This window comes from Danio aesculapii, chromosome 6 (assembly GCF_903798145.1).
Source record: "Danio aesculapii chromosome 6, fDanAes4.1, whole genome shotgun sequence".
NCBI classification, from domain to species: domain Eukaryota; kingdom Metazoa; phylum Chordata; class Actinopteri; order Cypriniformes; family Danionidae; genus Danio; species Danio aesculapii.
The window spans coordinates 41,402,524-41,418,911 of NC_079440.1; the positions used below are offsets into that span (position 1 = coordinate 41,402,524).

Below are 16,388 nucleotides of genomic sequence, written 5' to 3' on the forward strand. Positions count from 1 at the left end.
CGTTTAGACTGTGTGAAAAATGTAATACACATGTATTTGTTTTCTAGAATGTGAATTTATTCAGTCAGTACATGATTTTTTAAAAAAGAAAAAAGCTTCTAACATGCTTCTATTTGAAAAAGAAAGTAACACTATACTGGTTTGTTGTTTGACAGCATGTTTTTGACTACACAGCAAGTAGTTTTATTATATATTATTTACATTTTTGTTAATTTCTTTATTATTATTTTAGTTTATGGCAGTTCATTCCTCATTCCCTTATGAATAAAAGGACTAAGCCAAAAGAAAATGAATGAATGAATGAATGAATGATTTTAGTTTATTCTAACTATGCTGTTATGCTCAAACTACAGACTCAAATATCATCATCTGAAAGTTAAGAATTTATAAAAACATTATTCTTACCAATATCTTTAATGTCAATATATTTAAATGTAAGAGAAATTAAGAAATTAAATGACATTTTTCTATTAACTATACATTATATTGAACAAAATTAGCCATTAAAAAAAAAATTCTCTTCCACCACAAAAATAAATAACATATTTAATATATCAAGCAGAAAACAGTTGAAGAGTTAAGATAAAGAACACAGTAAATATCAGACAATATATTTTTATATTATACTCATTTTTAAAAATATACTCATATTTACTATATTTTTGTAGTCTCCATTAGCATAAGACAAACCTAAAACGAGTACATGATGACCCCAAGCTTTAAATGACCATGCCTGTCAACATTGGGGTGTGAAAACAAGGGTATAACTTAAACGTTCTAATTAAAGAGCAGCGAATGATTCTCTCATTTAGATTTCTCGTTTGATTCCTTTAAATAACAGAGGTGTCACTTTAAAAATGCACACATCTATAATGAAAGTATTCCATCTTTCCTAAGTTTTTAATGCTCATTTAAGACAAAATTTCTCATATTTAAAAGAAAACCCACTAAGATTGACATGTTTAAATATTATTATTATTATTATTATTATTATTATTATGTGTATTTGTCTGTTCAAACATGCTCCTAAAACCCAGAGTTTCCACTTTCGCTCCGCTTTAAATCGCGTGTACAGAATCCGTTTGGGAAACAGCTTCTATTTATCAGTATGGAGCGCATGAACACCACTACATAAACTACACAAACTGACTGTTTTGAGGATTGATTAGAAGGGGCAACGGTGCCTGTAATGGAAAGGAAGGCAATCCCATCGCTTTTATAATCATTTCAAAGTGTTTTTTCATGCCTAAATTAAATGAAAGCGCAGAACAGGTTCACATTTTGGAGCAAGGGGTGTCCACTGGTGGTTCGGCTGTATGGGTTGCGTATAGGAAGGATCGGCTCATTGATGTTTATTTCCACCCTTCATAGAAAGATTAAAAATACGGGAGAAATACCTTTACGAGATGATAGCAGGATAGAATTGCAAAATACAAGTAAATCCCGAGAAAAGGAGAGGGTTGACAGGTATGAATGACAGATTTATGATTTAATTTGTAATGTCAAAAAATCTTTTAAAATGTAGTTTGTTTGTAGCTCAAGTAATTTCAAATTTAAAAGAGTTCACACACACACCCTCAACACTGTCCTCATGGTGAAGGTTGAAGTTCTCATATGAGTCCCAGCGGACAACAGGATCTGTGCTGCCATAATTCGCAGATACTCCTGGCTCATTCCCTGGCACATCTCCACCTCAGAACACACAAACACAACATTAAAACACAGTCGATCTATGCAGTGACAGTGAAAGAGTGCAGTTGGTAAATGTCTACCTCTCCTTTGAGGGCCAGACGAAAACAGCAACTCCACTGTGGCATCTGAAGGAAACCGATCATCTGCACACAAACCCCGAAAATCAGTGTACAGAAAACACACTTTATTTCTCTGCTTTTAACAGGCTGAGGCAATGGAGTGGGAGGTTAAACAAACAAACCGTGCCTGTACGTGTTTACCTGCGCAAGCATGGTCCAGCTCTTCTTTGCCAAACGCTAGCTGAGATCCATGAACACTACAGGTGTGAAACTGGACTCTGAACACACATTCTCTTTTGCACACATCTGAGAGGCGGTGGTAACACTTCACCTGAACAAAAACATTTATTTATTTATTTAGGACCTGTTTAGAATTTAGGTATTGTGATATGAACCACAAGTAGATGAAGGACACGCATTCCTGTTTACATCTTGTATTTCAAGTGATCTCTTTTTTATTCTGATGGATTGATTTAATTTTGTACAATTTCATTCATGTCATTTCATTTAAAAGGGATTTAAAGCATTTAAAGGGACAGTTCACCCCCCAAAAATTTTATTCTGTCATCATATACTCTCTCCCTTCACTTGTTTAAAACATATTTCAGTTACTTTCCTCTGTTGAACACAAAAGAAGATATTTTGAAGAATACAGGTGCCTGGCACCCATTGACTTCCATAATATATTTTTCTTCTCTGCTATGGATATTAATGGGTTCCAGTAACCAAATAGGGATGTTGATAATAACCAATTCACCGTTAACCGAAGTGGTGCATTTTTAACCGATTAATGTTATGAGTTAAATTATATATATATAAATATAAATATATATATTTTTTTGGCTGCACAAATGTGCAACACATATTTGTTAACTCGCGAGATGGCAACAACTGCAACCACATGTGCCTACAGACAAATTTTGCAAAAGAAGCAAAAAATGAAAGAAGGATATAGCTGGTCACAGTTTGACAAAGATGAGTTGATGAAACCAGCGCTGATGCTGATTGCCTCTGTCCTGGATCCTCTGTTTATTTGCAGAATTGGAGAAAGAAGCCACAAATAAAACTTTCTGAAACGTGCGCTTCTTTGGAGCATGTGGGTTTTCTCTCCATCAGCGTGCACTCCGGCACCGCTCATAAACACAACAAATAGGCTATAGTTGTGATGATTTAGTGTACAACCAACAAACCAAACTTTTTCCACTTGGAAAACTACAGCTATTAATAGTTTTTATAAAATATCCATTTTAAATAGCCTACATGATCTACTAATCAAACAAATCTAAAGGTTTTCTTGATTTTTTCATAATGATAACCAAACTGAGGCTTTCATTTTATAGCTTATAAAACACATATGCAAATTAATGCAATAATATATGTAAACAACAAAATTGTTATATGCTATAGTAGCCTATAAAAGCACACAAGCTCTTAGGTAAAATCAGATGCTCAAGACATAATCTTTAAACGAATTACTTCTATTAAAAATGTTGACAGAGGTTTGTTAAATGCACATTTTCTGTGGAGCGATCGATTTCAGGTAGCCTGCCATTACTATTTGACAGAGGAAAAAAAACATGACAGAAAAACAGCCTATGCCGTTTCGTAATCTACATTTGTAATTTAAAGGAAAAATATCTAGGGCAGGACTATTTATTTGATCATTTATTTATAACACTGCAGATGTGTGAAGATGTTCTGTTGTTAATATGTTCTGTATGCTGTTGTTCGCAGGTTAAAATAAATCATTTTAAAATGCAATATTTAATGTGTCAGATGCAAAATAGACGCATCAATTCATAATTTTTTAAAATTTAATAATAATTTAATATTAATCTGACCAGTTAATGGTTAATATTCCGTTAACGAGCGGAAAATTAACCAAAATAAGCATCTTAATTTCTTTTTTGTGCTCAACAGTAGAAAAACTCAAACCGGTTTTGACCAAGTGAAGGGCAAGTAATTGATAAGGTAATTTATATTTTTGGGTGAACTATCCCTTTAAGGAACAATAACAGTCTAGATTGAATGCATTTTCTTGAGTGTTGTGGGTTGATGTTTATGATATTCTTATTCAAACAAATCATAAATCAAATCACAGGAGATTAGTTGTGTTCCAAAATTTAACATCAATTTAATCATTCAAAATAAAAAGTATATCTTTTTAAACGGATAGTTTTAAAATCCTCCTTATTTACTCTCTAAACTCTCTAGGAATTTCTTTCTTCTGTTGAAGACAAGATATTCTGAAGAGTGTTGGGGAAAAAAGGAGCCACTGACTCCCATAGTAGAAACAAAAAATCCTATATATGTCAATAGTTGTTTGTTTCCAAACATTCTTCAAAATATCTTCATTTGTGTTCAACAGAAGACAATTAAACAGATTTGAAACAAGTGGAGGTTGAGTAAATGATGACGGAACATTAATTTCTTGGGTGCATACTATGCTTACTACGTTACTACGTAAACATACTATGTTTAGATAACAAACAAACAAAGTAGCAGGGAATAGTGCATAACGATGTACATTGGGATATATGCATATTAAAATGTTTGAGTTAAGTGGAAAACATCTTTTCTATGGTTAACCAAAGTCTCACAGGTTTGGAATGACATGAGGGTGAGAAAATGACAACAGAATTTTGAGTCACTTGGGAAATGAATAGCTACAATCTCCTCATATGAAGTTCAATCATTTTTGATCAACTATAATCGTAAGCAATGTTATCTGCATCTGTTATCTTATCATTCATTCAATAATGTGATCGTGCCTTTAGATATACATTTTAAAATATTCAGGTGAGGATTATCTAATATGACAACTCAAGAATGTGTTCATGTGAAATGCATGAGTGTTCTCACCAGGATGTCTCCCTTCAACAGCAGAGCTGGTTCAATATTTACACACAGCGTCTTACTGTTAGGGCCCTGAATATCACTGTAACACAAACAACAAGAATTCAATGGCAAAAGATGACATTTTTTTATAGGTCAGTCCGGAGAGGAGATGGCATAACAAGGACAAGACTTGGACACAGTGTGAGTCAGTTGCAAACTAAAATTGTCTAGGTTTCCTGGAGAAAAGCAACTTCTGAAATTAAAACGGAATCATAATTTACTCAATCATGTTGTTCTAATGCTGTATAGCCTTCTTTTGTCATACCACAAAAAGGAGGATTCTTTATAAATGCCCTCACTTATCTATAAAACGGCAGTAAATATTGATCAACATTAAAAGTATAGTTCACCCAAACATCAAAAGTTGCTCAATATTTACTCACCCATAACTGTTTCCATACTTTTTTATCAGTTTCTTTATTCTGATGAACATCAAATAATATTTTTTGAAGAAAGCTGAAAACCAGCCAATACTATGGTCATATAAATGAATGGTTACAGGTTTGCAGCTTTCTTCAAAATATCTTCTTTTGACCTGGTGCTTATTATATTAGGACATTCTGATTATACAAATTCATTGAGCAGTGCACAACAGAAATTCCTTACATGTTGTTTGAAAAGCTGTTATTATTGCACTGGAAAAACGTTAATCCTCCAACTGCTAAACTATGGCTTGAGGAACTGATATCTACTATGCACTTGGAACGAACCAGATATCTTTTAAAAGGCAACATTGGACAATTTCAGAGTATTTGGGGCCCTTTCTTCTGTCATTTTATGGGAGATTCTTTCCCCCAAAGCAATGTATTGTAAGTAAAAGGTTGTTTAGATTATCACTGTACTGTATACTTACAGGCTGGGGTTGAGGTGTTTTTGTTTTGTTTTGGGTTTTTTGTGTAAGTTTATGTATATCAGAAAATGAATCCTGGAATTTGTGATTATTATAAGTCTATTCAATGACCAAATAAAACTTACTTGACAAAAAAAAATCTTCTTTTGTGTTTAACAGAATAAAGAAACATATGAAGGTTTGAAACATGAGTAGATGAGTAAATGGTAACAGGATTGTCAGCTTTGAGTAAACTATGCCTTAAAGTTTTTTTTCATAAAATACATTTTTGATGGTCTACAATTTGGGCAAGGTTATACAGTTCACTCTAACCAGGACATCATATTTTCTTTCCTCTTATCAAATTTTCAAAGAAAGTGTTTACTGCACTGGAACAGGTTAATGAAATACATTTTTTGGGGTGAATTAAAACTAGCCATTTAAGGCCACTTTTCAGCTGCTCAGGTAAGGAGACCAGCTTGTTTTATAGCTAAACCAGCATAATACCAGCTTGACATGATTTGGCTAGACACAGCTTGACATGATTTGGCTAGACATTGATATTATCATAAGCCAAGAAAAAAAGCTTAGAGCAGCTTCAACCAGCAAGTTGTTTAATTAAGATTTTTATTTCGGCAAGGTTAAGCCCCACAGGTCAATATATGAGCTCATTCGCAGTGACCAGCAACTCTGAAAAACATCTTAAACCGTAATGAAACCCACTTACTATTTGCCTGAAGAATACACCAGCTGCAGCGACTGATAGATCTTCAGAAAGGGAGCATAACCTGCAAAATCCAATGGAAGACATGAGAAAATACAGTGACGGTACATGGTGATTCAGCTCAGTTTTGAGAAATGAATGAATCAAAAATGCAAGTCATGTCATTATTATGTTGTTCCATTTCTGTATTTTTTTTGTTTTTACTATGAAATACAAATAGGATATTTTGAAGAATGCATCAGTGGTTTTTTGTTTACATTTTTTAATATTACAATGAGTAGGGGCAGGGGCGACACGGTGGCTCAGTGGTTAGCACTTTCGCCTCACAGCAAGGAGGTAGCTGGTTTGAGTTTCAGCTGGGTCAGTTGGCAATTCTGAATGGGTGTGTATGGATGTTTCCCAGTACTGGGTTGCAGCTGGAAGGGCATCCACTGTGTGAAGCATATGCTGGATAAGTTGGCAGTTAATTCTACTGTGGTGACCCCTGATGATTAAAGGGACTAAGCTGAATGAATAAATGAGTAGGGGCAGATGTCATTTTTAATCAAAATACATCAAATACATCAAATTTTGGTCTGAAAATAACAGCGTTTTATACTTTTGCTTTGATTCTTGAACATTCTTCAAAATAACTTATTTTGTATTACAGAGAAGAAAGAAATTCAGCGTTATTGGATATTGACCTATCAAAATTGTGATATTGTATGGTAGTCTCTAATTCATTCATTCATTCATTTTCCTTCGGCTTGGTCCCTTATTTATCAGTGGTCACCACAGCAGAATGAACCACCAATTATTCTGGCATATGTTTTACGCAGCAGATGCTCTTCCAGCCACAATTTAGTATTGGGAAACATCCATATACATTCATTCACACACACACTCATACACTATGGCCAATTTTGTTTATCCAATTCACCTATAGACTCGAACCTTCTTGCTGTGAGGCGACAGTGCTAAACACTGAGCCACGGTGCCGCCATCAGTCTCTAATTTTCTGTTTTAATATTCTTAGTTTATATTTACTATTTCTTTTTGTGTATTCACATTCAATTTTTATTTTCTTTCAGTGCTTAACATAAACCTGTCGAGGCTAATGATGAAAATTAGTCATGTTAACTAAATCTAGCGCATTTTGCACACTGTAATGTTTTGATTTTACAATGTTACCGATTAACTAAATGAAATAGTTTGGAAACAGCATGAAGGAGAGTAAACGATTTCAATACCGATCTCTTGTCTTCAGAGCAGAAATTGATAACTTAGACCTGGTCGTGATTGAACAAGTGAGTTGTGTACCTCCTCCTGACTGGTAGTTGGGTGAAACTGGAACATGAATCTGATGCAGGAACAGAGGTGAGCTGTTCATCTTTATTGAGCCCGAGAGGAGACCGGCAAAATAATATATATACCTACAACGACACGGAGAACATCATGACCACACAAGAACAGGTTATTCCGGAACAAACAGAAATAAAGGTTATTCAAACCTGTTCTGAGATGGCAGGATAAAGGAAGAGATTTTATCCTCACAAAATTTCGTCATAGCAACTGTTGAGAGAGCCTGATCTGCCCTGCACACACACAGTCAAATTAATTAAAATCCCAGACATGAATTATTACAAACTCCGCAAGAAAGCACCATTTCAAATGTTTTTAAAGAACTCTCTTCAGCTTATCACAAGCATATTTATTTAACCAAAATGTTAGCATTAAGTTTTAAATTGAGTTTCCTATTTAATATATGTTGTTTAGTTTAGTTTTGTTTGTTGTTGATTAGTGTGGATTTGTTTAGTCTCATTTAGGTTTGTCTATTTTTTTTATGTTGGTTTGGCCTAGTTTTGTAAAGATTGGTTTGATTTTGTTTACTTTTGATTTTGACTATTTTGCTTAGTTTCATCTGGTTTGGTTTAGAATCTGTTGAGTTGTGGTTAATTTTGGCCGGTTTAGTTCAGTTTGGGTTTGTTTAGGTTTTGTTTAACATTTGTTTTCAGTTTTGCTCAGTTTTCTTTAGTTTGCTTTGTCTTGTTTGTTTAGCTTGGTTTCATTTAGATTAATTTGGTTTTGTTTAGCTTCAATTGGTTTGCTTTAAGATTCACTTAGTTTTGTTTACTTGTCTGATATCAGTTAGAAGTTCGGCTTTGCTTAGTTTTCAATTCAGTTTAAGTTTATTTGTATAGCACGTTTCACAATAATTACTGTTTCAAAGCAGCTTTACAAAAGGTGCAAATTATTGCATTACAATAAAAAGCAGAAATGTTAAGGCTTTGTGTATAGAGCAGACATTATATATAAACATTAAATGATACGATATCTATTTTAACCATTTTACAAGATGTAAGATAAGCCGTTGGTGTCTCCAGAATGGGTCTGTAAAGTCAAAATACCCATCACATTATTTATTATATAATGTTGCCTATTTTGTTGTCTGAGTACAGTGTAGCTGTTTTTGTAGCCTGTGGCTTTAAATGCAAATGAGCTGCTTCTCCCCGCCCTCCGCTCTGACGTGTCTGTCTGCTTTTCATGCATTATGTCAGATAAACAGCAGTCAGTGATAGAAATAGACACGGATAAAGCTGAAATAAGGTCACTAGTCAAAAATACCAAGCAAGTTTATTTGATGTATTTGTGGTGGAGTTTATTTAAGCCTGTCTGAAATGATGAGTCACACACAAATGCCGTTTGCAGTACACACACACAGACTTACTGACACCATGCGGCCGTGGTGATTATAGCGGATCAGAATTAAATAGTGATTTTACTGTCTTTAGTACAAACATGCTGTTTTAAAAATGATTTAAATGTATAAAATTAATTATTGAGGTGCAGCTGATCACAGAGAGTTGGAACATCTTTGTTCCATAGTTTCTTTGTTCTGTGGACATGTGTATACATGTTATTATGGAGAGATGGCACCTGTCAATCAATTCGGTGGATCAAGACTCCTACGTCACGTTCCGGTGAGCCTCAATCACTGGGATTTGGATCCTATTTTAACGTCAGTAAATTAAAAAAAAGAGACTTCTTGTGTTTATATCACACCAATATGACTGTGGACAAACTACACATACTCACAGTTCTGTCCAAACAGCTTACGAAAATTGATTTTCGTCATAGTTGCCCTATATATACTGTTTATATATAATATATATATATGTGTGTGTGTGTGTGTGTGTGTGTGTGTGTTCAATGAAGTTTATTTGTGAATGTGTAGTCTTCAAATTTAGTCCTTTAGGTAGCATTCTGTACGTTTTGTTTGTTTTGTTTAATACAGTTTTGTTTAATTTCTGCTTTAGTTATTTCAAACTAAACTAGTTTAACTGATTCAACTGGTTTAATTTAGGAATAATTTAGTTTTGTTGTATTTAGCTTTGTCTGTTTAGTTATGTTTGGTTTCATTTAGTTTACCTTTGTCTGGGTTTATGTAGTTTTGTCTATGTTTGTGTATATGTGTGTAATTACCCAGCTGATATCTTGCTATAGTGCATGTAAGCTGCCACGATCACCCCTGTTTTCCCTTTGTTTCCCTGAGATAGTAACAAATAGAGAAAAATGAAGGGCAGAATGAGAAGACAAAATAAATGCAACAACCAATAATAATTTATAGATATGATTTCAATAGCATTAAAAATTCGATAAAACTAAAATTCGGTCCTCATTTACAAGTATATGTCGGATCAGTCTGGTTATTGAGCTCGACTCACTGCCTCTCATTCAATCACAATGTTTAACAGCCCACATGAGGCAAAGATTATGTTAGAAAAGATCCCATTACACTAGGAATACAGTATAAACTACTTTTATAATTCGTCCATGATTTGCTTTCTGTCACTTCACTCCAAATTCATTGCGACTGCATGGAAAAGAGAGTACATTAGTCTAAACTTTTCCATTCAAAATACATTCATGTGAGTTTGAAACGACTTTGGAGTAAGAATATAATGACAGAACCTCATTTTTGGATGACCTACTCCTTTAATTAGACCATAATGGCATTCAGAAACTTTTACCTCTTATACATTAAATGTTAAGTATATCGAGTAACTTTTGATTCTAACCTTGCAGTGCAGTACAACCACATTGTTGGGGTCAGAGTTAAGCCAGTTCTCCATAGTCTTGCATACGGCACATATTTTATCGAGGGGCGGGGCATGCAAATCAGGCCACCCAAACTCCTCCACCTTATGCATCCCAGAAATACAGAAAAGGAGGAATACATCAAATCCAATAAGCCATAGAGAGACATTTAAAAGAGGTTTTATGCAAATCTACAAGTAAAAACCACCGGAAGATACCTTTGGGTTTAGCCTGCAGATGTCATGGCGTTTCTCTGACAGATTTATAAGCTAAGAGAGAGAGAGTGAAAGAGTGTTAAATTCATTTGGATTAAAACTAAAGCATTTTAAACAGAAACATTACTAACCAAAAATTTGTCTTGATGTTTAGATTTTAACATGGACGCCACTTCTTTCAGGTTAGCACTGTAACGCTGTTCGTCCAGGTCAGACCGATACAGGACAGAGATGATTCGCTCAGTGATGTAGGTCAAGTCGAAATCATAATGACTGCCCATCAGTTTCTCCATGACGGTCTCCATGCTGGCTTTACTGTGAAACAACAATACACACACACAAATGCACGCACACACAAATCACACTCATATGCATAATTCAACTTATTCAATGACTTGAATGACAACCAGAATGATTTTAAAATCAACCTAAAGGCGAATAATTAATGACAGTTACGTTTTGTGTGAATTATTTTATGAACTCATAATAATGTTTTTACTTTATGAAATTAGCTCTTACCTTTGAGGGACGTTCATCTGGTTTTGTAATGGTGGCTAGGAGAGATCAGAGTTAAGAGATTGTGAGTGAGTAAGTAACTAAATAAATAAATAAATATATACACACACACATACATATTTAAGTTTTAATCTGGAATACATCAAACACACTTTGTAAATTTAACAATGGCATAATTGTTCTAAAATTTGAAACCACAAAACACAAACCTTATGTAAAGTCAAATAATACATGTTAAAACTTGGAAATAGAATGAATAGAATATATTCAATTAGTAAATACTGACCACAAGGAAAGGACTATTACTTCTGACATGTTAAAGTATATGCTCAAATACTGTATGTACTCTTTCATATAGGATTACTTTTCTTACTTGATGTAGAATTCCGGGCAAACGTTTGACTTAGACATATTGTTTTATTTTAGCTATTTGCCAAGGTATTTCCACCATTTGATTTAGCTGAACTTATTATCTTAAATGAAACTAAAGTAAAATGAATAAAAGCATACAATCATATTTTAAAAAAACTAATACAAAATGACAACAACAGAACAAGTGTTAAAAACTCATTTAAAAATCGTTATTAATAAGAACTACATGTATTCCTTTAGCAGATGCTTTTATCTAAAGTGACTTACACGTGAGAATAAAAGAAGCACTTCATATCTTCAGAACAGCAGTATAGAAAGGTTATGACAAGTCTTAGGTTTTTGTTTTTTTCTCTGACTAATCATACGAAAAGGAGAGAGTGTGTTCTGCAGGTGGTTTGACAAGTCCACACACCAGTGTGGAGCACACTAAGAATTACAAGGTCTTTTTCTAGAACAACTGTCTATCAATGCTAAAAATTACTGAGAAATGTTGAAAGAATTCCTGAATGTAAAAAAACTCACACTGCAATAAAAAAAAACAAGTAATAAGTTGAGAAAATGTCCTGAAGCTGTGTGCTTTAAGTTTCTAAGTCCACACAAATTCTCATTTTCACATCAATCAGTATGTGATATTTTACTTATAATCGGTTGTCATAAGATTCCTTAAGTCTCAACTAGATCCTGCTAATTGAAGTAATGTGTTAAGAATGTATTTAAGGTTAAATGTGGCTTGGGATTTCACAAATCTCCATTTAGTGAAACCTTTTTTTCAAACATGCAAGTGTTCCTCAGTCATAATATGTTACAAAAAATAAATGAGCAAAACTCACAGGATCTGAAACTACTTCACAGGGGACAGAGACCTGGAAGAAAGAAAAGAAAGGTGTGTATTAGCGAAGGCAAGTGGGCACGTCATGATTTTGTCAAGTACAATGCGATCCCGGATTAACATCTATGTTGATCCTGGAACATCATTTTTGTTCAAAAATGTAATCCATACCCATTCCCTACCCCTAAACCCAAGCATAACTGTAAATTATTCCCAACATCAGCCTACAATCATGTAGAGGTGCATAAACCTAAACGTAAGTCTAAACTTAACATAAACTGTGAACGTATCCCTTAATTCTGATTGGCTGATTGGAATGTTGTTCCAGGATCTACATAGATGTTATACATGTCCTACTTGGTGAAGTCAGGTTGGCAGGCACGTGGAAAATAAATACACAGATTTAAACATCTTTGCCTCATGTTTTTAAAGTGTTTAGACAGCAGAGTGCATAAGTGAGACACACAGCGGTGTCTTAAACACACACTTCAGCATACTTTGGGGCCACAGAGTGACTCTCCATTTAAAGACATCCTCTCTGTCCTCATTAGGTTATTATCACACCAGGGGACATCTGGTACTGTTTAACACTGTGCATGAGTATGTGTGTGAGTGCACATGTTTGCACACGTTTACTTTGCTTCCATCCTAATAATTAGTTCACTAACTTCACATTTTAACTAACAAACATGACTCTTCATATGCCTTCAGCAGTTTTATTAGATTATGCCATTTATATTTTACAACTGGGGTAAATCTAATGTAAATGTTTGAGAATCTGTCACCAAAAGCCTCAATTGACCATCATTCTACATTTTGGAGAGGGATAATCTTAATTGACTGATGTGGACTGAAGGTGGAGACGTGGAGATCGAGAAACAAAAGCAGCTGATCTCTCTCTCCATCCAGGACAGATGAAATGCCTGCTGGCTTTATGAACTATTTCCACCACTCTATTTCAGATGATCAGCTGGCCCTGTGTCTCCTCCTCCTCCTCATCATGAGTCGGTTAGTAGGAGTATTTTTGCCATGAATATTCAGTGCATTGCTGCCCTGAACTAATGTAAAAGTCATTTTATTAATTATTAGAGCTCCATATGAGTGTAGATTGATTGACGCCCTGCTGGAAATCAATACGTCTGGAGTTGAAAGTAATCTGTGGCTATGACAATGTCAAAATCACAGTACAGTGCAGATAAAAGACATCTTTTTTGTGGGATAAAAAACACACAGGGGTTCATTAATGACATCCTGTTTTTATCAGGTAGCATAAACTTGGCTAAAATGCAGGCGAGCACACAGAAAATTCTGAAACTAACAAAGACGCATGTTCATCTGTTATAATCATTTATAACAGCATCTCTCATGTGTCAGATTTCACTGATGATTCACTATAGTCACTGTAGTATAGTATTATCTATAGTCTTTTTTGTGCCAAGCAGATCTTTATCTCAAAACCTAATCCCATTATTTAAATTGAAATGTACACTATGTGTAACTTTTGAAAGTGAAATAATATCCCTCTGTTTAAAAAGCAAAAGTGACTGTACCTTTATCAGATGAGTCCAGGTTTCTAGAGTTTCAATAGCACACAAACACACACACACACCAGTGCTCTCCTCTCTTTCTGATCCTCTCTCTCTCTCTCTCCCACCCAATGCTTTCTCTCTTGCTCTCTCAAACCAGGCGGCATGCACTAAAAAGTATTCTTAGATTGCTTAAAGTGTCCAAAGGTTTTCTGGATTAGTATAATTTTTCATTTTTAGGTCATGGTTCTTAAACTAATTAGCTGAAGTAATTACCCATTAGTTAATGCTAAGAATAATTTCAATAATCATTTACTCATGTTATTCCAACCTGTATTACATTATATTGTCTGTGAATATAAAAATATACAAATTTTGGGGAATGTTGGTAACGGTTTTGGATCCTACTGATTTGCTTTTGCCTATACAATGGAGAATAGAAAATGTTTGTTTACCATCTAAAATTTACATAAAATTTGGGTAAAACCTGGAACACAATCCCTGAAACTTTTATTTCTAAATGTAACCCAGTGGCTGGACTTGTCCATATTTTACCAAATTTGTTTTAAATTCAAACCACCTACTTTGCTATATATTGTAAATTGAATAAAAATTTGCTAATTGTGAAAAAAAACACTAAAATGTTTTTTCCTAGGGGATTTACATAATTTATTTGATCAATAACAATCACCTGAAAGTTTTAGTGCATTTTTTAGAATATGTTTTAATTTTGAATAAATGCAGTTAATAGTGCTTTTAATGTGTATAGCCTTAATGTGTCTTTTATTAAAGATAATTATTTATTTACAGCACTTGTCCATATTCACAAAACATCTTAAGGTTAAAAGTAGCCCCTAACTTGAGGATTTTGGAGAAAATCTTTGCAATAATGGGTGTGTCAGTCCAAATTGTAGGACATTTTAAAACATTTGATTACAATAAGCCTTTAACAAGTAATCACCTTAGCCTCACAGATATTGGTAAGACCCACATGGTAAGAAATGTTTTCACGTATAGTTTTACTTAGGTTTATGGACAAAAAATAGGTTTTCAGAAACAAATATATGTTCCATAAATGCAATTTGGCCATTTTTATATACATTTTAAAATATGTAAATAATTTTGAAAAATAGATTTGCTTTTATTTGATTTTTATACTGTATGCTTATAATCCTCAGTAAAAGTTACTCTCAGCAGTTTTCTGAACAGCTTTATAAAGAAAACTTTACTGGAGAACAAACTGAACCTTAGAGTAAAGTGGTACCAGACTTATGTACTATTTGTTTAAGTTAAACCATTTGCAAAAATGCACGATGCTCTTTAAATCATTTTCCAAACACTAAAAATGGTTTTGTGTTACAGTACTGTTCACCTTTTTTTCCACCATGCATCGAGGAATGAATGATTAAGGGTGTGTTGTTTTAACATTTTAATTTTCAGATATTTAACTCAAGCATAAGACTGAAAACTTTGCTTATTCTAAGGTAATCTGTATTATTGATTTGGACACCAATTGGTAAAGCGAAACTAGTGATTCAAATATTGATTTTTTTTTCATAACTATAAATGTTTTTGTATTTCAGTTTGAATCATCTTTTTCTCCAGCATCCATTTGGGAATGAATAATTTTTGCTGTACAATTTTGACATTTGGCATTTTAAGTTCAGGAAAGGCATTTACATACTTATTAAGTAAGTAAATTAAACTCAAGAGAAGCCTAAAAACTGTTACATAATCATTTTTGCTCTTTAAGAAAACAATAAAAAAGCACAGGAGATACTGACACAGATAAAAAGAGAAAGAGAGGAACAGCTGTGGTGGAGCGTGTGGATTTACTGGTGTAGATCTATGTAATGTACTGTAGGCATCCAGTGACTGATCGCAATTTCTATTAATACCAGAGATAACCAGAGTTCATAACTCATCTGAATTAGTGCTATTTGAAGTATATTTGAGAGCGACACACGTCACAAGACCAATAGCCACTGAAGCAGAAGATAAGAACTTGCTACAAGGACACAGGTCATATTCAAATCAACAGATAATTACAGTTAAAGGAATAGTTTACCCCAAAATAAAAACTTACCATTTACTGAGCCTTTATGAGTTTCTTTTTTCAGTTTTAGGTTAACTATTCCTTTAAGCCAATGTTTATACATATATACCGTACTTAATAACAAGAGAAAAGTCTTACCTTTTCCTCACATTTCTTATGCACTGCAGTTTTACATTCTGCAAGGGGAAAATGTGACTACATTAATAAAAATTTGACATTTACATTATGTATGTGTGTCATATTTTGATGCAGTGTAAAAACAGAATTTTAGTAAAAGTGGAAATCAGCATCATCTTATGAATCAGCCAATGGTGCCCATGAGGAAACGAATTAATAAACATAATTTAATTTATAATAAAACTAAAAAAAACACGATGAAATCACTAGTTGGAAGTAAGGCTGAACAATATATTGTTTGTGTGTCGATATCGCAATGTGTGAACCCACACTAGTCACATCACAGGATTATATGATTAATTAAAGGCTAAATAATTAAGATATTATTGTTTTTTAATTATTTATACAATGACGACCATGTTATTTTACATTTGATTGCACTGTTTATTTATTTATTGTTGCAAGTCATTTATTATAA

The 16,388-nt window shown here is 33.7% G+C and overlaps 1 protein-coding gene across 2 annotated transcripts in view; it reads right to left on the reverse strand.

Moving 5' to 3' along the window:
- The window catches only part of tns2b (tensin 2b), a 36,888-nt gene that overhangs the window by 13,246 nt on the left and 7,254 nt on the right, over window positions 1-16,388 (reverse strand). For both annotated transcript variants that reach the window (XM_056460181.1, XM_056460182.1), the window contains exons 3-16: window positions 15,932-15,969; window positions 12,213-12,245; window positions 11,014-11,048; window positions 10,626-10,809; window positions 10,498-10,548; window positions 10,261-10,383; window positions 9,665-9,729; window positions 7,693-7,776; window positions 7,502-7,614; window positions 6,206-6,266; window positions 4,614-4,689; window positions 1,953-2,082; window positions 1,773-1,835; window positions 1,576-1,692 (exon numbers count right to left, since the gene is read on the reverse strand). In XM_056460181.1, coding sequence (XP_056316156.1) covers window positions 1,576-1,692; window positions 1,773-1,835; window positions 1,953-2,082; window positions 4,614-4,689; window positions 6,206-6,266; window positions 7,502-7,614; window positions 7,693-7,776; window positions 9,665-9,729; window positions 10,261-10,383; window positions 10,498-10,548; window positions 10,626-10,809; window positions 11,014-11,048; window positions 12,213-12,245; window positions 15,932-15,969 — 1,173 coding nt within the window. The remainder of the gene's footprint in view (window positions 1-1,575; window positions 1,693-1,772; window positions 1,836-1,952; window positions 2,083-4,613; window positions 4,690-6,205; window positions 6,267-7,501; window positions 7,615-7,692; window positions 7,777-9,664; window positions 9,730-10,260; window positions 10,384-10,497; window positions 10,549-10,625; window positions 10,810-11,013; window positions 11,049-12,212; window positions 12,246-15,931; window positions 15,970-16,388) is intronic.